General features: G+C 39.8%; 3 protein-coding genes across 4 annotated transcripts in view; 2 read left to right on the top strand and 1 right to left on the bottom strand.

Moving 5' to 3' along the window:
- Positions 1–4034: 4034 nt before the first annotated feature.
- Positions 4035–9888, top strand: LOC307000286 (volume-regulated anion channel subunit LRRC8D; the record flags this gene model as incomplete). Its single annotated transcript, XM_079615726.1, has 4 exons — positions 4035–4898; positions 6211–6461; positions 7263–7640; positions 8778–9888. 4 exons carry the CDS (start codon positions 4035–4037, stop codon positions 9883–9885), a joined length of 2601 nt encoding a protein of 866 aa, XP_079471852.1. The 3' UTR covers positions 9886–9888.
- A 3839-nt stretch (positions 9889–13727) lies between these two features.
- ddx39ab (DEAD (Asp-Glu-Ala-Asp) box polypeptide 39Ab) lies at positions 13728–21843 on the top strand. Its single transcript, XM_079616593.1, has 10 exons — positions 13728–13860; positions 15030–15238; positions 16139–16266; positions 17695–17971; positions 18055–18173; positions 19232–19363; positions 19574–19683; positions 20847–20991; positions 21069–21216; positions 21625–21843. The coding sequence occupies exons 2-10, from the start codon at positions 15031–15033 to the stop codon at positions 21639–21641; spliced, it is 1284 nt and encodes a 427-aa protein (XP_079472719.1). The 5' UTR covers positions 13728–13860; position 15030; the 3' UTR covers positions 21642–21843.
- A 50-nt stretch (positions 21844–21893) lies between these two features.
- The window catches only part of LOC307000842 (CCN family member 1), a 249198-nt gene continuing 244416 nt past the window's right edge, over positions 21894–26675 (bottom strand). Inside the window, exon 5 of one of the 2 annotated variants that reach the window (XM_079616755.1) lies at positions 21894–24555. In XM_079616755.1, coding sequence (XP_079472881.1) covers positions 24250–24555 — 306 coding nt within the window. In that variant the 3' untranslated portion in view covers positions 21894–24249. The remainder of the gene's footprint in view (positions 24556–26675) is intronic. The other variant, XM_079616754.1, reaches the window with a different exon arrangement.

The raw sequence follows: 26675 nt of genomic DNA, 5'->3' as shown, positions 1-26675 counted from the left end.
AGTAGGCTATCAAGCACAATGAAATCCTGCGCTGAATAAACAATGAACACTAAATGATTGTTGGTGAGTCTTGCTGCGTGTGATTGTGAGTTTACTTCTTCAAAGCATCACAGCCAAAGATGTTCTGGATACACAAGCACACGTTTCTTATACAGAACCTCTGTATATCCATGCAGGATTGTTGTGAATCTCAGGCGCGGCGTTGGGACGCAGGTTATGCGCGGGAAACCGCAGGCCTGCTCTATTAATACCAGGAGCTTCTTCTAAAAGCCCCAGAGGCCTGGAGAAGAGCAGGGTGTGTGCAGTCCTGCCCAATTCACACACACACACACACACACCACACCCTGTTCTGGTTCAGAGAGTCGAGAGGTGTCAAACCACACGTCCGAGAGGCTTGGAGATGGACGCTTTTTCTGTCACACAAACACGAGCTGCTCGAAATGAACACGCGCTCGGCAGAGGATTTCTCAGATACGCGTTTATATAAACATGAGAACATTAATGCTGAAACTTTCATATCATTCAGGCTTCATGAATCTGTGCTGAAGTCAAGTCACATTTAGCGCTTTTTACAATACAGAGCGTTTCAAAGCAGCTTTCCAGAGATAACACAATACAACAAAGTTTGTTTCCAGAAGAAAATAGCGTCACAGTCCAGCTTAAGTAAGTGTCATATCAATAATATTGTTGAATATTAAATTAAATGTTAAATTTAATGTCCCCAGCTAAGCAAGCCAAAAGCCAATGGCAACAAAGGTGAAAAAGATGAACTATCACCAAACTCAACGGCTTGTCAAGTTGTCACTCAGGCCTTCGGCACATCCGCTTCAATTTATGGCGATCAGATTTCAGATTGCATGATAGATTTGCAATCAGAACATAACTAAAGTGAAGTGATGTGTCTGTAATGAGTCTAAATTGATAAAGCGATAAGAAAGTTGAAATTACAGTAAGTTTAGAGAGAGAAAATAATACTAGAAGTGAAAAAGAGAACTATGTTTGTGCATATTAAACATGCAAAAAGCAATATTCAACTGCATGAATTTGAAAATGGCGTGTTCACCCAAAAATAAAACAAACATGTTTGACCTGTCTGACATTTGGAGCGATGCAGAAACAGTTAAAATTATCACTTTGAATATTTAACATGAAAACTTCAGCAGATGAGTGTGAAAATACTGAACAGAACCTCCTATAGAAAGAAAAAAATGTTCAGTGGGTCTTGATGACTCAATTTTACAGAACACTTTATGCCAAAAAGGTCCTACATAAGGAGAACTATCTTAACGGATTGCATTATTCTTTCATGTTTAATGGGTTATTAGTGGTAAAGTATGTTTACAAGCTGCTTAATTCATAAAATGTAAAAACTTTAAAACTAAATCCATAAAATGATCCCATGATGGAACTTCCCAAGGTTCTAAATGATGCGTCTGACGGAACCCTTAATATAGAACCTTTTCTATAAAAGGTAGAAAGAGTTTAAGAACTAAACAGAAACATCTCTCACACAAGTGGTTCCATCATTCACATGAGCTCATCAAATATAAAAATGTCCTCTTATTTAAGTCTGTTTGTTCTATTTATGAAATATGACAGTGTTCTGCGGCATCCACCTGAAACCAGCCTTTTCTTTGTATCTTTCAATCTTTCATTTAAAGACGTGAATGTTTGCATTCCCTTCTAAAAATGTTAATTGAAAAGTATTTTCCTGATTTTGACTGGTTAAAAACAGCATCATTCTTTTTCTGAAATATCTTTTTAGTTTTCACACAAATCTTTCAGCGTGCGTCTCAATCTGATGTGTGGGCTTTTTGTAAATCCCCGGTGCAAGAAAACTAAAAATGTGTGACAAGATGATATTCGGGGAAACAGGGGTTTCCTGCACAACTACATTATTTGCATATACATTTTAATTAAATATATTTATTTAATTGTATATTTTTTATTTATTTCAGTTTTCAAGTTGCTTCTACAAACATGTAAGCTTAACTTTCAAAAAGTGGCCTTGTGATTGATCTATAATTTCAAGTAAATTTGACTGAACGTTATTCAGGACATAATTTTAGCTATCCAAACAAAAGCCTCTAAATCATAAAACTAGTAAAGGAATTTCTCAAAGCTTCGACGTGTAAAGTGACTCATGAGCGCCTCCTGCTGTTCACATTTGCTGCACTGCTTTGAGAGGAAACATGATCGTTCTCAAAGATCTGAAGAAGAGTCCTGAGTAAATACAGAAAACCTGATATTTACATATATATATATTTCATGTTGTTATTTCTGTGTGTTGCTTGTGAATCCAGCGGCTCGCTGTCGTGTTGTAATGTGAATGAGCCCATTGTGTGCAGGTTGCCATGGAGACCTGAAAGCTGCTTTGGGGCCCGTGTGTGTGTGTGTGTGTGTGTGTGTGTGTGTGTGTGTGTGTGTGTGTGTGTGTGTGTGTGTGTGTGTGTGTGTGTGTGTGTGTGTGTGTGTGTGTGTGTGTGTGTGTGTGTGTGTGTGTGTGTGTGTGTGTGTGTGTGTGTGTGAACAGGGGAAAGTTAGTGTGCGGGAACAAACCGGCCCGCACCGGACCGGGGCTTTCAAGACTGCCTGAAGTGTGGCTTCGGCTCTGACGACGTTACAGTGCATCACAGTAAGTGCATTTCTCTTCTTCTTGTGGTTTTGAATATATTTTTGTGCCTTTGCTGATTGTGGGCCCTAAACTCTGGAACATTAGATTTGCATATGATTATTTTTGTATTTGACTTATGTTAGTACTTTGATTTTCTTTGCTATTTAGTTTGAAAATTGTCTCTGATTTTATTTGTGAAATTAGTTTTCTACTGCTTTTGCTTGTATTTATTTTATTCTACATTTGTAAAGCACATTGGTCAGCTCCTGTTGTCTTAATGGTGCTATATAAATAAACCAAACTTGAAACTTGCATGTAGTTTAGATGATTTGGTGTGATGAGATTTTGCAGGGTTTCTAGATTTCTAGATTTCAATAGTCTACAGCAACCTACATAACTAAACGTAACTTGAGAAGCTCCTTTAGTTTACTGAGTTATATTATCACTGAGTGTCCTGCTGTTACTGAGTGATCAGACGCTGTATTTTCACCTGCTGGACCAGAGAACAGCTGAAAAAACCCACAGACCCACATTAAAGGAGGGACTCATTTCTAGAGACCAACATATAGAACATAAAATCCCATTAACACCCTAGTAACCACATAGCTGCGCACTAACAACCACCCAAAACATTGAAGCAACCGTATAGTAACACATTAACACCCTAGTACCCATATAGCAACATACTAACAACCAATCAGAACACCCTGGCAATCACATAGCAACACACTAACACCCTAGTAACCACATAGCAACGCACTAACAACCACCCAAAACATTGAAGCAACCGTATAGTAACACACTAACACCCTACCCATATAGCAACATACTAACAACCAATCAGAACACCCTGGCAACCACATAGCAACACACTAACACACTAGTAACCACATAGCAACGCACCAACAACCACAGAACATCAAAGCAACTTCATAGCAACACACTAACACCATAGTAACCACATAGCAACGCACAAACAACCACCCAAAACACTGAATAAACTACATAGCAACACACTAACACCCTACTAACCACATAGCAACGCACTAACAACTAGCCAGAACATTGTAGCCACTACATAGCAACACACCAACGCCCTAGTTACCACATAGCAACGCACTAAAACCCTAGTAACCGCATAGCAATGCACTAAAAAACACCCAGAACATCAAAGCAACTGCATAGCGACACATTAACACCCAGAACACCAAAGCAACACACTAACAACCAATCAGAACACCCAAGCAACTGCATAGCAGCACCTACCAAACACTCAGAACCACTGAATTTCAATGTCCCAGCAACCACTAACAAAACCCGAGCTTCGCATGAAACATTTAAAATAAACAGTTGCTGTTAGCCTTTAGATTCTTAGATCTGATGAAGTGTTGAATTGATTGAATGGTGTTCCCGACTGTAGATGTTCACGCTGTCTGAGCTGTGGGCGGGCGGCGAGCGTCAGGGCAGTTATAAGCTGCTGAAGCCGTGGTGGGAAGTCTTCATGGACTACCTGCTGGTGCTAATGCTAATGGTGTCCATCCTCGCCGGGACTCTTCTGCTGTCCCGGGACGGAGTCGTGTGCGTCCCTGTACACTCCTCCACCAACTACAGCGCTCCTATGGAGCCCATGTCTGATTTCGTTTACACAGGCGAAAAACAGTCTCTCGGGAGTCCATCAAAGGGGCGACGAACCAACTTGGACTTCCAGCAGTACGTCTACATCAGCCAGGTTTGCTATCACGAGGCGCTGCCCTGGTTCTCGCGCTTTCTACCGTACGTGACTCTGCTCCACACGCTAGTTCTGCTGGCTAGCGGCTGCTTCTGGTTCCACTTCCCGCTCACGTCCGCTCGTATAGAGCACTTCCTGTCGCTCCTCGCCAAGTGTTGCGAATCACCCTGGACGACAAGAGCGCTTTCACACACGGCCAAACTGGACACTCGCTTTTCGGAGGCGGAGCAAGTAACGCGACCCAAAGTTCAGGTAACATCTTCGTACAAAACGCGCAAGTCGAGTTTGGACTCGGGGACGGACAGCCCTCTGCTGGCGGGGACTGATAGTGCATCCACTACGACGCAACCGTCTCCATGTCCCTCCACTTTATCCCACTGCTCCACGCTCTCCGCTCGGTCGCTCAAGGAGCCGCTTCTGCCGGCGCAAGTCGTCCCGGACGGGTCCAGACCGGGAGCCACGTTGGACCGCAGCGACAGGGAGCAGGCCAGAGCGCTGTTCGAGAGAGTGCGCAGGTTTCGCGCTCACTGCGAGAGTTCGGATGTTATCTATAAGGTAACCTATAAGTCAGTTCATCACGTTTACAGTTTTGTCTTATTATCAAAGAGGACCTATAGAGTGCTACAGGTGTGATGTCAAAACCCAGAAGACTGCGGGTACGTTTACACGACAAGATATGCTTAAAACAGAGAAGTGTTTCCTTTGAGTTTTCCTCGTACATCATTGTCAAAATGATTCCCATTCACACGGATCTGCGAAAACTATTAAAACGCTGTATTCTGCTGTCAGGGCAATAGATGGCGATGAAACACTATAGGCTGAACACGCAATACGAATGTGCATGACGTCCTCGTCTTCAGAGATTTACATTTTTATTGTTTACACGGAGACCGTTTTCAAAACTTTGCGTTTTCAGGCACCCAAAACACCGCTATGAACGACCAAAACGCATAAAAAGTCTTCCGTTTTTTTTAACGGTGTCCTGTAAACAGGTCCTAATTCACTAATGTTTCCCTCAATATTTTCCTATGGGTTTCTAAATAAAGTAAAATATGAGTAAAATTTGTGGTAAACATAACTTGCCGATACTTAGACGTTGTTTATTACAACGCAAATTGAGAGTTTATATATCACAATTCCCTGGAAATTCTGACGTTTTTCCTCGCAATTGTGAATTTAGATATTTTAAAAAAAAATTCAGTCAGAATTGTGAGATGAAAAAAGTCACAATTACCTTATTATTCTATCATGGAAATAAGCGTCTATAGTTTAAAGAATATTAAGACTTGTTTAAAAATAATAATAATAATAATAATACAACTACTGCATTAAAGGGATAGTTCACCCAAAAATAAGAATTATGTCATCATTTACTCACCCTTTAATTGTTCTAAACCTGTATTATAACAGAGTAGAATTTAATAGAGTGGAGTGGAATAGAATTGAACAGAGTAGAATAGAGTGGAATAGAAAATAGTGTAATAGAGTGGAGTAGAATAGAGTGGAATATAATAGAATAAAGTTGAATAGAATAGAGTGGAATAGAGTAGAGTGGAATAGAATATAGTTGTGTAGAACAGAACCGAGTAGAGTAGAACAAAAAAACAATATAATATTTCTTTACACCACTGGTGGAATTAGTTTCAGTTTCATGTCATTGTTTAACTCAAAACAGCAACTTTAGGTTACCAGCCACAAATGTGGTTTCTTTGTTCTGTTGAAAACAAAAGAAGATATTTTGAAATATGTGGGTACAGTTTCTGGTCCCCAATGACTAACATAGTGTGGAAAAGTACTGAATAGAATATAAGAGTTGAGTGAACTATCCCTTTAACAACAAGTATCTTCACATGTTTTCAACTCCTAGGTGTACACGGCTCAGACGGTGTTCAAGGTCCTGAAGTTCATCCTGATCGTGAGCTACGCTACTCCTCTCCTGAGCTCCATCTCTTTCAGTCACGTCTGCCAGCTTCACTCTCACGCTCTGACCGGCTACAGCCTCTTCCAGTGCAGTCACTCGCTGTCCTCCGTCCTGCGCAAGCTGATGCAGGCCTACATCTCGCTGCTGTTTCTCTTCGGTCTGCTGGGCGTCTACGCCCTCTTCTGGATCTTCCACAAGTATGGGCGTCCCGAGACACGAGAGGACTGTGTCCATGTAGTCTGTAGTCTGTCTCCATGTGTGAGTGTCGAGAGATTCTGGTGACTGAACTAACGTGTGTTTGTGTATTAAGGAATTCTAAATGCAAATGGGGAGCATTAGCCCCGCCCACTTTTCAGCTGCATTGGTTCCGAAAATATTTTTTCCATTCCTTTTTTCCCATAGAAATATTAAAAAGTCTGAATTTTTTATCCGAAATTTTCACAGATAAAAAAATACGACCTCACGTCTAAACACTGCCTCCGAAACTTTCATCCGTCCTAAAAAAAATTCGGATCAGGTTCTATTTTCTGCGTTTTTTTGCATCCACAAGAATTTTGAGTCAGACTCAGTCTGCAAGGACCTTTAGTTTAAAAGTTATAAGCCACCACGAGGTGAATCACAACATTACAAACTTTTATCAAAAATGTTTGAGTTTAAAATAGTTTATCATCTGTAGAAACAACATATTTTACGCTCATCGCAAAATATAAAGAGTTATTTTGGCGTATTGCTCACAGCGACTCTCTGATTGGTGGAATTTTCTGCTCAGCATTATGGGTAAAGTACAGTTTTTCACCAAGAATCCCACTGTTAACCAGGTTAAAAATAGGGCTTCAACAGAAGCATTTACCATCAATTAACTCACATGTTCATAAAGGTCCATAAGTCATCGTTACAAATCTTCTTCCCATTCTTACTTCCGGAACCCGACTGTTGTAATCTATAATGGTTTGAGATGAAACTATGATGAAATCTTATTGAATATGCCTAATCCTCAGGTCTTTGAGGCAGTACTCTTTCCAGAGTCTCCGTGAGAAAGGATCCATGCTAGACGCACCTGACCTTCACAATGACCTGGCGTTCCTCTTGCACATGGCCGACCAGTACGACCCTCTGCTGTCCCAGCGTCTCTCTGTGTTCCTGTCGCCGGTCAGCGAGACTCGCCTGCTGGAGGAAAGCCTGGAGCGGCGCTGGGGAGCCGAGCGCTTGCGGTCCATGATCACGAGTGACACGCAGGGGCGCTCTCTGCTGCAGCTCGTGGCTCTTCCTCGTCTGCCACCGGCCCTCTTCACCCTCAGCCAGTTACAGGTGCTGAAGCTGGAGCTGATCGGAGACGCCAAACTCACGGCACAGATATCTAACATGACCGCACTCAGGTGGGCATTCACATTGATACACAAGACTGCCTTTAGCTTTAGGCACGGAACAATGTCAAGGTAGAAAAGTGCAGATATACATAAGCTGATATTGGGGTTTGCTTGATTGAATTGAGAATGCTTTTCGAATTCCAATTGCATTCCAAACTTGAATGTAAGGAAGTAGAATTCAAATTAACTGGAATTAAATTCATATGGAAACAAAGTTCTCAAGGTGAATGCATACCTTCACTCTAGAGGTCAAACAACTACAAATCAAGTCAGGAATCTTGGTGTGTCTCTAGAGTCAGACCTTAGCCTCAGTAGTCATGTCAAAACAATAACTAAATCAGCATACTATCATCTGAAGAATATTGCAAGAATTAGAGGCTTTGTTTCCAGACAAGATTTAGAGAAACTTGTGCATGCTTTCATCACCAGCAGGGTGGATTATTGTAATGGACTCCTCACTGGCCTTCCCAAAAAGACCATAAGACAGTTGCAGCTCGTGCAGAAAGCAGAACCAGAAAATCTGAACACATCACACCAGTCCTCAGGTCTTTACATTGGCTACCAGTTATACTTAGGATTGATTTTAAAGTATTATTACTGGTATATAAATCATTCAATGGCCTAGGACCTCAATACATTGCACATATGCTCACTGAATATAAACCCAACAGATCACTTAGATCATTAGGATCACATCAGCTAGAAATACCAAGGGTTCACTCAAAGCCAGGAGAGTCCGCTTTTAGCTATTATGCCAGCCGCGGCTGGAACCAGCTTCCAGAAGAGATCAGATGTGCTCCTACAGTAGCCACATTAAAATCCAGACTCAAAACACATCTGTTCAGCTTAGCATTTACTGAATGAGCACTGTGCCACTGTTAGTCCATATAGATAGATAGATAGATAGATAGATATAGTTTGTAGATAGATAGATAGATAGATAGATAGATAGATAGATTAATAGATGGATGGATGGATGGATGGATGGATGGATAGATAGACAGACAGACAGGTATATAGATAGACAGGTAGACAGACATAGATAGACAGACTCCACATAATGTAAATAAAGACTCTGACCCTTTCTGAGATGTACTGTAGATCAGAGGTTGTTGTATGAGTTGATGAGGCCTGTCTTCTCCTCAGGGAGCTGCACCTCTACCACTGCACTGCCTCAGTGGAGCCCGGAGCCCTGCAACACCTTCAGGAACACCTGGAGACTCTGCACCTCACCTTCACCCTCGCCTCCGAGATCCCGGCCTGGGTCTATTCCCTCCGCGGCCTGCAGGAGCTGCACCTGAGCGGGAGGTTGAGCAGCGAGGGCGGGATGGGGCGCGGATGGGCCCTCGTTAGCCTCCGACAGCTGCGGCACCTCCGCGTCCTGGTGCTGCGCGGCGCGCTCCAGAAAATCCCGGGGGAGCTCAGCGAATTAGCCGGGAGTCTGCTAAAACTGGAGATATACAACGAGGGCACTAGGTTGTTGGTGCTTACAGGACTGAGGCGCTTAACCGGATTGGCAGAGGTGCAGCTGAACGGATGCCAGTTGGAAAGGTTGCCATCAGCGCTGCTAGCGCTTACAGGTCTACGTATTTTAGACTTGCAACACAATAGCCTGCGTACTTTAGAAGAGCTCTTGGGATTGCAGCATCTGCGCCGTTTGTCCTGTCTACGACTTGCTTGTAATCACGTCTTGGCTCTTCCGGCTAGTGTAGGAGTGCTGCGCTCACTAGAGCTCTTGGATTTAGCGCATAATCAGCTGCGAAACTTACCGTCGGCTCTGTTTACGCTACGCAGACTGCGACGCCTCCTGCTGGCCGGGAATCTTCTGGAAGAGCTTCCGGCGGAGGTCGGCGCTCTGACGCTGCTTAGCGAACTGGATCTCAGCGCTAACCGACTCGAACGCCTTCCCAAAGAGCTGTTTGGATGCTGCGTAGAACTTCGCAGCTTGAACGTCGCGAATAACTCGCTGGGATCTTTGCCGGCGGGTCTGGGCGGCTTGACTCAGCTGTCTCGTCTGGATGTGCGGGGAAACAGTCTGGAGGAGCTTCCCGTCGAGCTGGGGGGCTGTTTTGGGCTCCGTGGAGGCGGGTTTCTTGCGGAAAACTGGCTGATGCACACCTTACCTCGACAGGTCAGGGACATCCTGCAGCAGACCGGCTCTTCTGAACCTCCGTCACGACCCAATTCGGATTGTTTTCCTAACTTTTCGACTGCGCAGTGGAGCTTTCACTCCGCACTGGAATCTCGGATATAAAACGTCAGCTTCAAAGTGAACTTACGGACTCTGGGGTTTGTTTTTTCATTTCATTTCACTATTTACTTTAAAAGAATATACTTAAGTTTGCACTCAAAAGAAAAGGTTCTAAATGGAATTTTGAAGGATTATGTCAGGTGCATCATTTTTGGAACCTTTTCATTTTTGGAAACTTTCATTTGTTCCTTTCATGAGATAATTTTATGGATTAAGTTTATAAAATAATATACTTAAAGTGCCTTGGAATGCGCAGCTTTGTTTGATGCGTTGACGTAATTTCCACTGAAACAGGAAGCTTTTCAAATAGCCAAAAGCGTTTAGTTTACCTCACAGACTGCTTACCTCACAGACATGGTGCTGTTAAGTCGTACTTAACAGTACCATGGAAGCGAATCCGAGCGCTGATTATACATTGGATTCACTTACACTTTAGTATACGTTTAAAAAGAGTACTTAAAGGCACACTATGTAAGATTTTTGGATCAAAATATTCAAAAACCACTAGAACAATGTTATATATTTTGTTGATTTTCATACTTACATTATTTCAAATGTTTCTAAGAATGTTTAAATACAGAGAAATTAGCAGTTTTGTGTAAATATGTGTTTATTAGACAGGTGAGCAACTATTTGGATACATTCATCGACAGAAAACGAATAATTGTTATACAGCTCAACACGTTTTTTTTTTTTTTTTTTTTATCTCGTTTTCTTGATTTACCGCAAGTGCCATATTTGCCTGGCTCCGCGCTCCTACGTACTTCCGCTTAATTTTAATTTTCCTTCAGTACTACATCTGGGTTTGTGGTATATTCTTGGGTTTTCTCCGGTCAATTTTACACCGGTCCTATCAGTGAACAGAAGGAGTGGCTGACAACGATGACGTTGAGGTTGTGCGCTAATTTGAGCTGAAGTTTCGTCACAACCAAACGTTAGCGGTTGGTCATCATGGCAGATCCAGAGTGGATCTGGGCAGATCCAATCATTTTAAACTTCAACAGAGTACCCGCCTACAAGGAAGTTAACGCTTGTCAATGGAGAGAGGCCAGACTCTCTAAATGAAATGTACGAGAGTCTGGTATAACCAGGCTAATATTTACCATGCCTAATATTGATTTAGCTCACTGCAGTGTGCAACAAGTGTCTGTGCAACATCTAGTAGCCGTCGAGCGAATGCACAAGTAGCATTATAACAACTTTCAACACACTCAAATGTATCTAATATGATAAAACAGCGCTGCGTTACTCCGCATACGAATGACCAGAAGAAGCAGAAGCGGTCGTGTGTTGCGCTTGTCTCTCATTAGCAATCGCTCCAGCGGCCTTGTTTCGCTCCAACGGCTTTCATAATGATAATAAATATTGAATACATTACCGGTCAACCATGAATATGATTTCTGTAGAGGTGAAGACAACAACTCCTATAATTCCACAAAATCAAGGCTTCATCAAGCTACAGCTTTGTTTTGAATAAACGACCTCTGGTGGTGAAAAATTACATAGTGTGCCTTTTAAGAAAACAAATATATTCTTAAACAAGTATATTCTTTAAAAGAATATACTTAAGTGTGAAATGAGTGTGGATTCAGAAGAAAATGTTCTATATGGAACTTTGTCAGGCGCATCATTTTTGGAACCTTTTGTGTTCCTCCTATCATGAGATCATTTTATGGCTTATGTTTTAATTAGTTTATTCATTTTTAATTGTAACTCCATTTTATGAATTAAACAGTTCTTACACATACGTTATCACTAGGCAAAATTTTAATAACCTGTAAAACATGAAATAATTATGCAATAATTTAGAACCTTTTTGGCATTTACGCTTCTTTAAAATTGGGTCAAGAACCCTAAAGTTCTATAGAGAAACTCATTGAACCATTTTTCTATTGTCTTTGTAATATGTTTAAAGTGTACTGCTAAATGATAAGCATTTATAGTAAACCAAAATATTTCATTGTCATTTCTATTGAAACTTGTATGTCATATTTTAAATATATAAAATTGCTACTTCATCAATAGGATTACAAATATATTTAAAACATTACCTTACTAAATGTTATATCAAATAACATGCTCCAGTTAAAAGGTACTTTACCTGTGTTTTAATATGTTAATCAACACATCGAAATAAGTGTACTTTGTTAAACCATGACAAGATCATCAAAACATAATGGTTTAAAATGTTCTTTGAACTAAAACTTTTAATTTGGCATTATTACTAAGTGAACTTTTTTTTTTTTAACTGTACTTAAAAGAAAATGTACTTTTTCACTCACTAAAGTGGCCTTTAATTTAATTAATATTAGGCTATATTATCTGAAAGTACTTTCTTTTTTTAAATACACTTTTAAGATTATACTATTCCTATATTATTATTATGAAAATAATATTACTAAACTAAGTCTGGAAGAGCCAATCTCTTCCCTATTAGACTTTTGATGTAACATCTTGATGTGACAACTGACAAAATTAAAAACATTTTTACCCAAATTAGGTTGATGTCACTGACCCAATGTGTGAGGTCCAGTTAACCCATTGTAAACCTTTCTAAACTTGAAAACTATATAATTTTAAAGCTCTTACGACTCTAGTTTTCATATTTGGTGACTGTTTTTCCATTGACAAGACATAGCAAAAGTATTTTATTAATTTGTGATAACTAATCTGAGTCATAAGGCGAGTTCAGACCTTTTTTTTCTAGAAATGTTTAAAATATAAAAAAAATATTGACAGATAATGAATTTATGATGCATTATGTCTTCAACGTAAACTATAATGCATGTCTGGTTCCTTTCCACGTGTCCTTTTTACGTGTTTGTAAGAGGTTGAATTCAAATAAAATACGGTAATAATGCCCATACTATTTTTAATACATGTCTCCTTCATAAATAGTAGTATGTGAATAGCATTGGTAATGGTTCAGATCACTTATACCAGGTCTATGCTCAAGTGGGACTGACGGGTAACAGGTTAGTCATGATGTAGAACAATTGGCTAGTTTCCTATAGCATCTTTGCTAAATAAAAAATGAAGATGCTGTTTATCATCCTTACACTATCAATAAACACTCTAAGCATCTGCTGAGGTTTTAAGTACAGTGTATAGTCTACAACCTGACATTTTATTTTGTCTCTCATACTAAAATACTTCTTCAACACTTTAGAAAATTGATAACACACAGAACTCTTGTTCTACCGTAAGTAAAACGTACCATGGTATTACCATGTCTTTTTGGGTAATGTTGGTTTACTTATGGAAGCCACATTAAAAAAATATTGTTTTGGTAAATCTGAATTATAAAAAACTACATGATAATTATGATTTAAAAAAAAAGTATGGCATAAAAAGGCGAAATTGTCATTATTATGACATACTAAATCATATGAGATTAAAAAGTAGAAATGTCATTGGTCTATAATTTCTAAAATTACTTGTGATTTTTTTAGCCACAATCTCGATTATTATTATTTTTAAGTTCTAATCAAGACTTTTAAGTCATAATGTCGGTTCAGAATATAATAATTTCGATTTTTATATCACAATTATGATTTTTTTTATGTAGCGGAAATGTTCTTCCACAAAATGGCGCAATATATAAATAATTGAATAACATAAGTTTACAGTTTTAAGTCATTTCTATTAATATTCCTTCATAAACTACTAGCAAATATAATCCAAACGTTTCAATCACCTTCACAAACTCCAGAAGAGAGCTACAAAAATCCCGCCTACCTCAAACGCGCCCAACGCGAGCACGACTTCAACGCCCCAAAGTTTCAGTTCCAACATCCAATCACGACTCGGTTTAATTTAACGCGTATGAAACTGACGCGTTCGCCAGCCAATGAGCGCGCATGTTCTTCAGGAGGCGGGACTTCCGGGCGGTAGTATAAACTGCGGCCTGTCGTCGCGTGTGGTTTGAGAGACAGCAGTGCTTCTTCATACGTATTCCTCGCGCACCGTCACCTACAGGTAATGTAAGATTATTTCTCAATTAAACATAGCACGTTTTCCCCTCATAGCTTTATCTATTATACATACACCTCTCTGTGTTGTATTTAGCAGTGAAGTTTTTTTAATGAGACCGAAGCGCTATGTCAGTAGCTCGTTAGCTGCGCGTGCTAACAACAGCGCACGATAGGAAGAGAGGGCGCGCGAGTTTATTTTCTGCTATTATAACATAGTTCAGTGTTTCGCGGCTTCGACGCTGGTAAACTGCGTTTAACATAAACCCGTGTGTGGTATTTAGTTATTTCTTTTAAGGTCCTCCGTCGTTAAATATACGTTAGTAAACTCCGCTCTATTGTCCGCCGCGCTTTCGCGACGAAACGCTCGTTACATGAGTTTCACATCTAGACTAATCATTTCTCTGTTGCTCATCAACACAATAGCGATAACATTGGTGGCTTTGAACATCAACATCTAATTTAATATTAAACCTTCATAACACTGAGGTGTTTGGCCGTGTGGTTTGTAATCGGGGCCCGGTCCGGTTTCACTGAACTCGCTGCGTAGTAACAAAAGGTACCGCGAGATTACGTTTATTTTGGATTTTTATATTTCTCAATGAACCATGTACTCTGTTAACAAAAAAAATGGGTTACACTTTATTTTAATGTGACGTAGTTACGTTGTACTTGCTCAAATAAGTAATGAGTGATACTAATTAACTATGTGTATTTGCTGAAGAGTTGCGGTTTAGCGTTCGCTACATTTAATTATGCATAAATTACTGTTACTACTACAGTAGTTACACGTTATTACTGTTGTAGTAACGTGTAACTGTCACCTCAAAATATAGTGTAACCATAATATGTTCCGAGACCATTTGGTCCCATTATGCTATGAAAACCTTAATTGTGTTTAAAATGTCCATTTATTTTAAACATTAACAAATAAGGTTTTCATAGCTAACGTTCATGACTAAATAGTGATCAGGCTGGCTTGTTTACATGGTTTCGGTCCTTTGTGGGTTTATTTTGGCTTATTTTCACGGCGTAGTCGAGTTACTTGCAACTTTGTAACTTATCTCCATGTGTTCCCTAATGGCTCGCTCCTTTTGAACCGTGAAAGTGTGAATCTGGCGAAGGTGTGATTTCAATTGCTCTATAATTGTGTCTTCTCACTACTCTTGTCTCCAGAATGGCTGAGAATGATGTTGAAAACGAGCTGCTGGATTACGAAGAGGACGAGGAGCCTCAGGGAGCCCCGGAGAGCATCGCTCCGGTGGGCAAGAAGGAGGTGAAGGGCTCGTACGTCTCCATCCACAGCTCGGGCTTCAGGGACTTCCTGCTCAAGCCGGAGCTGCTGAGGGCCATCGTGGACTGCGGGTTCGAGCATCCGTCTGAAGGTCAGACACGCGCTTCTTAAGGGCCGGCTACCGATTCAGATGTTTCGATTCCCGGTTCGACTCAATGAATGTAGATTTTATACAAATCCTATAAAAAAGAACAGTGAACATAAGGTTACAAGTGGTTAATTGATCAAAAGAAATTAAGAGCCACACACCTGCATATTAACATTTTAGGTAAACTTGGGTACATTGAAACACAACCCAACTCTGTTTCAAATGCATGTATGCAATGAATAGACAGGATTTTGATGTGCAAGATGAATAATTGATGCTGAAAGTCGCATGCCTTGATCAAACAGGATCCGGTTATTTTATGTTTAAAATAAAACGCTCATCAAATCTCGCTGCACTCCTATGAACCGTGTAGGAAAACTAAGGCTACGTTTACACGTGCTCTTTTCATAAATGGACATGTCACGCCTCTCCGTTTTCAAAAACAACATTGTGCACACCTGTCAGATTTCAGAAAAGTGTTCGTTTGAAACCTGTAGATGGCAGTGTAACGAGAAGCTCAAGCCCACGTTAGCCAATCAGAATCCAGGAAATAGTCACATACTGTGACGTCGCTGCCTAAAACTCAGTTTTTCTCAGTTTACATGCAAACGAAGTTTTCCAAAATCTCCACTCTGGCCGGAGTTTTTAGAAATAATCGTTTTCAGAGGAAAAAAATCTGTTTGAGTGTAAACGAAGGGAACAAACGAAGGGAAATGTAAACGGGGCCTAATACTGATACTAAAAATCTATTTATTGCCTTTGAGAATCGATTTGAATAGACCGCATTTAAATAATCAAACAAACGATTAATTGAAAAATCTCTTGTTTTTGCCCAGCACTACTGGTTCTGTTAGCATGGATGTTGATTCTGGAGAGTAAACGTGGTGTTTTTTGTGTGTTTAGTGCAGCACGAGTGCATCCCGCAGGCCATCCTCGGCATGGACATCCTGTGTCAGGCCAAGTCCGGCATGGGCAAGACGGCGGTGTTTGTGCTCGCCACCCTGCAGCAGATCGAGCCGGTGGAAGGACAGGTCAGTGTGTGTTTACGGATGACACATTAGGACTGAAATGTGCGAGTTGCAGGGCTTAAAGTTCTCGGGCACCATTCCTGATTTATTTCAAGAGCACTTTTAAATTCAATACATTGTGCACATTTCCTCCCAGACAACTTTTCAGGCCTCAAATCTTTTCTTGCTTTAAGCCCTGGAGTTTTAAATCACTAACTCAGGGAGCTGATTAATAATTAAATCATATAAATGAATTACAATAATTTTTTACATTTAAAGACCTACTAAAAGATTTTGCTACCTTTAATTGACATAATATAGCTGTGAACGTGTGATATTGATTTTTTTTTATATGAAATCAAAGGTAGTTGATAGATTAATTTGGAATGAAACGTGTACATGCTAAATTGAAATTGTATATATATTTTTTTATTTTTCAACTTCTGTTTGAGGATGAAACTCAAAGGTATGAGTTTGAAATCACTAACTCGGGAGCTGATTAATAATTAAATCATATAAAACATTTAAATTAAATGATTTTTTACATTTTTTTAATTTAAAGACTCACTAAAGAAATTCTGCGTAGCACTGACTTTAATTGAGTTGTGAACATGTGACTATTTAAATATGGAACAAATTGGTTAAATATATTAAAATAATTTTACTTTTTTAATATTTTACATATGAAATGTTTTTGTCTGCCTGCATCTTGTGAGTTAAATTAAAATTACATTTTATAGAAATGTATTTTGTATTAACTGTAGCTTATTTAAAGACTAAAGAACCTTGAACATGTATATTAATATAAACATTCTTTTTAACTTTACATTGATTTAAGTCCGTATTAAATAAAATATAAAATATTTTTTTTTATGTTCATATTAATTTCAACTATTTGTTCAGTAATTAAAATATTCATTAAATTGGTGTAAATTGTTTTTGAAATATTTAAACTTTATAGTAAATGTTTTTTCTGTCTGCTATGTTTTTTTTTATTGCTTTAAATCATAATGCAAAATTAAAAGGAGGACTTTTTTTAATATTTAACACAAAACAAAACCCTTAATTTTTCTTGATGCAAGTAATTGGTCACATGACATGCAGAAGCAGAACTGTAAACACTAGTTTTAAAGGGACAGTTAACTGGAAATTACAATTCTGTCATTTATGCACTTCAAGTTGTTCCAAACTTTTATAAAAAATGTTGTTCTGCTGAACACAAAGGAAGATATTTTGAAGAATGTTTGTAACCAAACTCTTTTCGGCCACCATTAACTTCCATAGTAGGAAAAAATATATATTATGGAAGTCCATGGTGGCTGAAATGTGTTTGGTGACAAGTTTGTTCTGCTGGTGTTCATTGCAGTTCACAGGTGTGTAACATGCAAAACCAGTCGAGACAGTTGCAGGTTAATTTAACTCTTGAGCTGGTTTGTGTTTCCTGTGGTGCAGGTGTCGGTGCTGGTCATGTGTCACACGCGTGAGCTGGCCTTTCAGATCAGCAAGGAGTACGAGCGCTTCTCCAAGTACATGCCCACGGTCAAGGTGGCCGTGTTCTTCGGCGGCATGTCCATCAAGAAGGACGAGGACGTCCTGAAGAAGAGCTGCCCTCACATCGTGGTGGGGACGCCGGGCCGAATCCTGGCGCTGGTGCGCAACAAAACCCTCAACCTGAAGAACGTCAAGCACTTCGTCCTGGACGAGTGTGACAAGATGCTGGAGCAGCTCGGTGAGCGTCTGGAGGAAGTGCGCTTGGTGTGTGTGTGTGTCGGACCGAGCCTGTGACCATTACTGTGTGTGTTTCTGTGTCAGATATGAGGCGTGACGTTCAGGACATCTTCAGACTGACGCCTCATGAGAAGCAGTGCATGATGTTCAGCGCCACCCTCAGCAAAGAGATCCGCCCCGTCTGCCGCAAGTTCATGCAGGACGTGAGTGACGCCTGTCCGTTTCACTGAGATCACCTTGTGCTGTGATCTCCTCTTTTCACATGGTGGACGTTTGTGCAGTTCTCTTCCTTGAAATGCTTAAAATGTTGTTGTTTTTGTGTCCATGTGTGTTTTATTGAACTTATTTCAGCCAGTTTCCAACGCAACATTTCTTATATTCTTATATAGAAGTACTAGTAATGTAACAAACTTAACTATATGGACACCAAACTTGAATTGGTTAAAGTGTTTTGTGTCCATATAGTTAAGTTTGTTATATTAGTATGAGTAATAAATGTTGCCTTGGAAGTTGGCTGAAATAAGTACTAATATAACAAACTTAAAACTATATTGACACAAAAAAACACAATTTAACCATTTCAAGAGTTATTTTAGTACTTGTTTCAGCCGATTTTCAAGGCAACATTTATGTTCAGGTACTAATATAACAAACTTGAAACTATATAGACACTTTAATAAAGCAATATGAAATTCACTGAAAACCATGGCTTCACCGGGTTTGTTGCTGTTATAAAATAGTTAAGTTCATAAAAAATATTTATATTAATATTTGATGCAAGGTCACGTGTATGTTTGTAGAGTAATTTACAATGGCTTTGAATGCGGCTTAACCAATCAGAATCAAGGACCCGAACTATCCATTTTTTATGATAAAAAAAATAATTTTAACTGAATCAAAGCAAATTGTACAAACAATCACCATGTGGGAAGACAAGCTCACGCATATAAAACCGTTCCATTAGTTAATGCTTTTAACTAAATGCATACGTTGCAGTAAAAAAAATAAAATGTATATATATATATAAAACTAGTATATTACTGATGCTAAAATAAAACTAGTTAAAATGCCACTATGTACAATTTGGTTTCTTGTATTTTGAGAATTTAGTCTTTTTGGGTGCAGTGGCAATTGTATATCTTTTAGTGTTTAATAAGTTGTCCGGCTGTATTTGTCGCTGCATTAGCCCTTATGGCGATTATTGCTCGAGACCGGATGCTCTTGGCTCGTCATAGTCTGAAGTGTTGTGGTGTGTGTTCAGCCGATGGAGGTGTTTGTGGACGACGAGACGAAGCTGACCCTTCACGGTCTGCAGCAGTACTACTGCAAACTGAAGGACAGCGAGAAGAACCGCAAACTCTTCGACCTGCTGGACGTCCTGGAGTTCAACCAGGTGAGCGCTTGACCTCATGCTCACTCCTGTCTTCACATTTACTCACTCAGCGGATCAAACTCGACCAGGCTTGTTGGGATTCTTCTGTGCATGTTGTTCCCCAAGGAAGTTTTTGTTATGTCCATCTAAATGTTCCTGTAGATTATGTTTTCTGTCAGAAATGCTTGTGAAATGTGTGTTCTTGAGTGTGATTCTGTGTTTGTCCTGCAGGTGGTGATCTTCGTGAAGTCTGTTCAGCGCTGTGTGGCTCTTTCACAGTTACTGGTGGAGCAGAACTTCCCCGCCATCGCCATCCACAGAGGAATGGCTCAGGAAGAGAGGTGTGTGTGTGTGTGCTTCACTGTGCTAATTCATGCATGAAACCACAAATTCCCAAGCGTTTGTCTGCCCAAACATCTTTAAAAGTTGATATTTCAATTTAACAATGAATTTTACTAATTTTTAATTTATAATTTCATAAGGAAATGAAAACTAACAAATACAATTAAGAAATGCATTTAATTTTAGTTTGTTGGTTGTAGTCCAATTTCAAAAGTCCAAATTTTGTTATTTAATGGTTTAACTTTAAGAGTTTTTGGTGTATAGTATAATTTTAAAACTTGTATTGATGTATGTATATATATATATATATATATATATATATATATATATTCATGTAGTTAGATTTTTGTGGGTTACAATATACTGTATTCAATTAATTATATGTATATATTGAATAACAGTTCTACTTTTTTTAAACTTGACACAAAAGGTAAGTGACATTTGTAGAATATTTACAGTAACATTTATATATTCTATCTGAGGACATTTGATAATTTGGTGTTAAAATATGACTTGTGTAGAGTCCACAGATCCTCATATTCATGTCAAACTGTTTAAGAACCTTAAATTGAATTTTATGTATTTGTTTTAATTATTATTTTTAGCTTTATGAACTATAAACTCCAGTTTTATGAAACCTTTGTTTTAAAGTGAGTCCTGAAAGACATTCAAGTAATGCCTCTCTAATAGTTTAATTGCTTGCTACGTCTCTTTATATAATTCTCGCATACTTGCTTTTATATATACAGATTTCTGTACTGGCTTGTTTTGTTTTTTCAGCAACAATTTCTGTACTAATTCCTCACATATTTGTGATCGACCCTCCTTCCGTGAGCTTAATATATGAGTGTCCATGACGTTTGTCTCCTTAAATCAGGGGTCACCAAACTTGGTTCTGCAGAGTTTATCTCCAACCCCAATTAAACACCTGAACCAGCGAGTCAAGGTCTCACTAGGCATACTAGAAGCTTTCAGACAGGTGTGTTGGAGCTAAAATCTGCAGGACGGCAGCCCTCCAGGACCGAGTTTGGTGACCCCTACCTTAAATGTTTTATAAGAGCTCCAAAAATGAGATGAACCACTGTGTTTAGAGCTTGTGGGTCTGCTGGGACGCTTCAAGGACTGGATGTTTTAATGCTTCTGTTTGAATCTCTGCTCGCAGGTTGTCCCGGTATCAGCAGTTCAAAGACTTCCAGCGGAGGATCCTAGTGGCCACGAATCTGTTCGGTCGAGGAATGGATATCGAGAGGGTCAACATCGTCTTCAACTACGACATGCCAGAGGACTCGGACACGTACCTCCACAGGGTACGCATGCGGCCGCGTGCATGAGTGTTTCAGATCTCAGAGGACCCGCGTCTCACTCAGTCTCGTCTCGTTCTCAGGTGGCTCGTGCCGGGCGCTTTGGCACCAAGGGTTTGGCCGTCACATTCGTGTCAGATGAAACCGATGCCAAAATCCTGAACGACGTGCAGGACCGATTTGAGGTCAACGTGGCCGAGTTACCCGAGGAGATCGACATTTCCACTTACAGTGAGTCTTCGGTCTTGTGTGTTTTGAGCATGAAGGAATGAACACTGATAATATCTGCTTTCAAATTGAATGCAACCTGAGCGGTGTGATGAATTGATAACTGTAGTATTGGCGGACGCTGATGTGCTCGCTAAAGCGAGGCTAGTTAATTGGATATTTTGAGGTTATTGGCATTGTTGGTTTCCCAGAATATGATTTTCTTCAGTGGATCGGTCAAATTTAATTGTTAAACTAGATTAAAAACCAAACTGTTATCCTAGATATTGGTGTCACTTGTTTATCTTTCTCAGTTTGAGTCCCATAGTTGCCAAATGCTTCTGAATTCTTCAAACCCTCATAAATCCAGTGACTGGTTGAAGGAAAGTGGTGTTTTGCATTTGACGTGACATGTTTTCTTTCTCTGTGCAGTTGAACAGTCCAGATGAAGGTCTTGGCGTTTCCAGAACCGCAGCTGTTGGATTGCGGCAGGGCGACAGACCTGTTTTTAAAGCCTCCTTTTTACCTCAAACCCGCAGTTGTTTTTACCGCTTCTCATCGGAGGATCGGGCGAGATGTCTGTTTTGATTTTTGTCACAAAATCATGTTTTTGTTTTGGGTTTTAATGAAATTAAAACTTTTTATATACCACACCTTGGCTGGCTGGGTTTGTCTTCTGGAGTGTCATTTTTTTTTTTTTTGATAGTGGTTTTTGAGTTTCCAAATTTCTTTAGTACTTGTTTCTAGTAATGCCTTGCTTTAAAATATTTCATCTGGATGTTGTGAAACTTGCAGGCCAGTGTCATAACCTCCATTTATTTGAGGTTACCTGATTGTTTTACTCCTGTTAATTGTATCTGGGTCATGTCAACCCAAAATAAAAATAACGTTTTTGCAAAGAAAATGAACTTTTCTTATTTCCAAACAGTCATCTTTATAAAGGGTCCTAACAGGATGATTTCAATGTCCATCCGATCATTAGTGGACTGGACTACTTAAAATTGTTTAAACTAAGCCATCCTTGTCATTTTTATAATATTTATATGAATTCACCATATTATTAAGCTTTTTGTTTTTCACGTTAAAAATGGTTTTATTTAATGTCTTATTTGCTTAGAAACAGCCCTTTTTAATTAAGGTTATTATATGCAATCTAATAAACTATACTATTATAATTATACTTGGTCTACAAAATAACACATTAGAACAAAGCACATGCCTACAGCAAGTTTTTACAAGCAAGTTTATTTGATACATGGTGAGTGGTTGTCCTCTAGCTGTCTTCAGAGGTAGAACACAAACGAGAGGAACTTACTAAAGCAAAACTTGAGACCAGAACCAAACCTTGGCAAGTCTTGTTTTCAATAGTATCAAAGTGTGTAGCATGATGGATGTGGTACTTATGAAGCATTTAATCACATATTGGCTACTCTGTCAGTAACATTTGATTATATAAATCATAAATACTGTTGTTTTGGTACAAAAATGCGTTTTAATAAAAGCTTACAAACAGCTAAAATGAAATCGGATCGATTGATGCTTGGTTTAATCGTTTTACAACTTTCTCCTTGCTTGACGATAAAACATTTTAAAAACTCGCTGCTTATTAACCATAAGCAGAAATTAACTAGATCGTTCACGTTTGAAGCATATTCAACAATATTTCTGTGGGTTAACCATAGTATAAAACAAGGGGTTAACACGTGATTAACTTTACCTTATGCAAAATCTGCAGGAAATATTTCGCCCTCGCGCGAAATTCACGAACGCGTAGATTTCCTGACTGGATTTTTTTGCCCGCGAAAATTTGCTGAATGGTAAATGTTACGCACCACAATAACATGTGCAAATTAACTGATTCAAGGCATTTACACGAAACAATAGAAAGCCGTTCAATTTCATCACTTCACAAATTGTTGTCACCAATTTTATGCAGTTCATTCAATCAGCAGCTTTCTCCACAACGTCATTCTTCGAAACGCTGCTGAAACGAACATGGTATCTGACATGTAAAAATGTAAATTTTTATTTATTAATTTTTACTTAATTGAGGTATGTTTATGATTGGGAAACATAACTTAGCAAAACATATCACAATCATTCTATGACAATGGCTTCTCTTTTCCTCAGAAGTTTGGTTATTTGTGTCTCAAAGCCTGTTCAAACCCTTGTTCTTCAGGGCAGATGGCACGACGTCACCTCCGTCAGTCCATGCACCAATGCCAGGCAAAAATAGAGACCGCTGCATCATAAAACACACGGACACCAGTGCTGTTTGCACGAGGCTCTGCCATCACGTGGTAGATTAAAGACCAGACTAGAGCAGCGTTTGAGAGAACCGTCCCACCCATTACTTTCAAATTACATGTTTACATCAGATGCTGGTGTTTTAAACATATTTTTATTGCAAACCAGAGGGTTACTGGGTTTCTTTCTGCCCCGATAGAAGAGGATTGTAATTAGCTGGGAGCAGAGGAGCCGACGTTTTGACGCCAGGGAGCTGCGGCGCTTGGCATGTATCCCTCGGAGAGTTGATGGAGTCATGCGCTCACAAAATGGCTCAGCGTCGAGTCCACAAGCAGCCGAGCCAAAGCTTAAAACGACTTCCCGTTGAGTTTCCCCTTTTATTTGCCGGCGGTTCTTTGAACGTCAAGGCAAAGCAATCACTACAAAAGAAGTAAAGACCAGCTCTTGTGAAGCTGAGAGTCCGTCCCACCAAGTTAAAGTGTCTAATCTTGATTTGGGTTTTTTTCTGCAAACCTGCTTAAAGTCTCATCTAGATTGTGCAGGTGCTCCATAATGCATCACTGTTCATGGTGAGGACCAGAAAATCCATTTGTATATATTCACGACAAGGGGACACGTCCCATCCCGGATCCTCAGGGAAAGCGCATCTACTCTAAGGCTCTTGGTACAAGGGATCGGAATCCAAAACGGCCCTTTTTTTCCATGTGGATTTGCGTTATAATGAGGCCTCGGCCCGGCGTCTACACTTTCGAAACGCTACTCTATTGGACGGGGAAGGACAAAGGGGCAGGTCTTCAGAGGAACGAGCCGTTAATCGACGAACTTGTGCATGTCCCCGTAGAGCCAGCGCTGGGGCGGGAGCGCAGCGTCGTTCAGGTGCCCGCATTCGTCGTTGCACTTGCAGGACTGCACGAACATGACGGCCCTCTCGAAGCGCTCGCCGTCGGGACAGGCGAAGAGCACGGGGGCCGTTCGTGTGCGGCGGGGGGAGCAGCATCGCCCGTCCAGACACATCCCGCAGTAGTTGGGCCGATAGAGACGCGTGCTGCGACAGCCGGCGTAGCGTAGACGCAGAGGCTCGGGAGACTTCTGGGTACGGGAACACTTCCTCCCCTTCTGTTGGACAAACACAAGGCAGGTTACACTCACATCTGCACTGGAAAGCAAGCGTGCAGTGATGACTTCAGTGGGACTATGCAGAGTTATGGGAAACATCAGTTTAGCAGGTAGCGTGCACCATATTTGTGAAACACTAAGGGCCTGTCCCAATACCCACACTTGTGGTCTTTGCACTTGACCACTTCTCTACTTGCATGACGTATTTGCAGAGTTTGGCCAATGTGGCCGTGAAGATAGCAAGTGTTTTAGGACTTTTGTTTACTTAATAGGATTAGTTCACTTAAGAATTAAAATTTCCTGATAATTTAATCACCCCCACATCATCCAAGATGTTCATGTCTTTCTTCCAACAGTTGAAAATAAGGTTTTTGAGACAATCAAACAATGATGTTTGACAACGCCCTACTCTACATTTTTGAACCGGATCATGGGTGACCTTTCAATGTGGTTATGTAATGTGTGGCTCATCACAGCTAGTGCAAGACAAGCATTTGTGGTTAAAAAGTATATAAAGTATATGTTTTTGTTTTGTTTTGTTTATAAATGACCGAAGGTTTGGCCGAATAATACTCTTATTCCTCGGCTGGGATCGTGTCGAGACTTTGAAGCTGCACTGATACTGACATTTGGACCTTCAACCCGTTGGACCCCGTTGATGTCCACCATATGGAGAAAAATCCTGGAATGTTTTCCTCAAAAACCTTTTCGACTGAAGAAAGAAAGACATGAACATCTTGGATGATGTGGGGGTGAGTAAATTATCAGGAAATGTTTAATTCTGAAGCGAACAAATCCTTTTAAGCACTTCACTTCAGCGTGTGACTGCGTTATTCATTTGCAAACATTTGACATCTTTACAGTCTCTGCACGAATAAAATGTGAAACATTTTAAGTTTCACAACCACATAACATCTAAAACCTAATTAATTTAACTTACACTAGAAAGTTTTCCTAGACATGACGCAAAATCAGTATACGCAAGTTCCTGAACAAACAATAACGGGACACACTTAGGCCCTGTTTACACTAGTGCCTTCGCATTTTAAAATACATAGTTTTGCTCCAGTTACGCCTACTCTACACCTACAACTACTCCGCAGTTTTCGACCCTCAAAAACTGAGACTTTTGGAAACGCTGCAGACAGTGCTTAATTTGTAAAGTGGGAGGTCCCGGAGCGCAGAGGGGGGGTGGATCCGGCGACTCAAAACGGGGGTTGGAGGAAACAGAACCAAAAAAAAAAAAAATTTACACTGGCTAAGTAGCTTCTCTGCAGGGACAGCATGTGCTGCTAGATCATTGACGGGGAGCTGCGCAAAACTTGGTCACTAAATATTTAATATTCAGTTAAAGATCACAATTAAAGTTTTAATTGTATTAAATTGAACAAGCGCAGCATTCAGCATTCAATCAAATAGGCCTGCCGCCTATTCTAAAAGATGTAGGCTATTATTAATAATAATGTTATTTCAACACAATATCTCGTTATTTCGAAATAATATGTGTGCGTGCATCTGTAAATCCGGTGACACGTGTATTGATTTTTATTAATAAACAAGTGTTTTCTCTAAAAGTGTCGACTCAGCTGCAAAGATGGAAGTTGACGATCGCCATCTCCGTGTGAACGCGCTTATAGAGAAATGCACATAAATAAGCCTAATGGTGCGTTCACACCGGACGCGAATAGCGCGTCAGGCGCGAGTGATTTCAATGCAAAGACACGTTACACGCGTAAATGCACCATAATAATGGATTATCAGAGAGTAGCCTTTTTCTTTTTTCGTTTTGAATTATTTCGTTTAAAGACATTTCAAGCTTTGTGTATTTTATGTATTTGTCATGTCTGTGTGAGGCATACACTGAGTTTCGTTAAGTTAGGATGTGCTCTAGTTCACGTACAATACAAGTGAGCGCGCGGGCGCCTCCGTTATATTTGTTTCGTCGGCCTATTCATTAAATACAGGCAATTGGTTGATGAAAAATTGATTAAAATTAAGATACAATTTATACAAAACGAAATTCACTTTAAAGAAAGGCTTTCTATAACAACTTCAACGGTCAAAATCATGTCTGACCCGCTCCATGTCTCACATTGCGCATCTTACTCGGTCGTGCTGTT

Source organism: Phoxinus phoxinus (assembly GCF_949152265.1).
Source record: "Phoxinus phoxinus genome assembly, chromosome: 1".
In the NCBI taxonomy this organism is placed as follows: Eukaryota; Metazoa; Chordata; class Actinopteri; order Cypriniformes; family Leuciscidae; genus Phoxinus; species Phoxinus phoxinus.
Note: the sequence above shows the minus strand (reverse complement) of the source record. Positions and strands in the feature narration are given on the sequence as shown.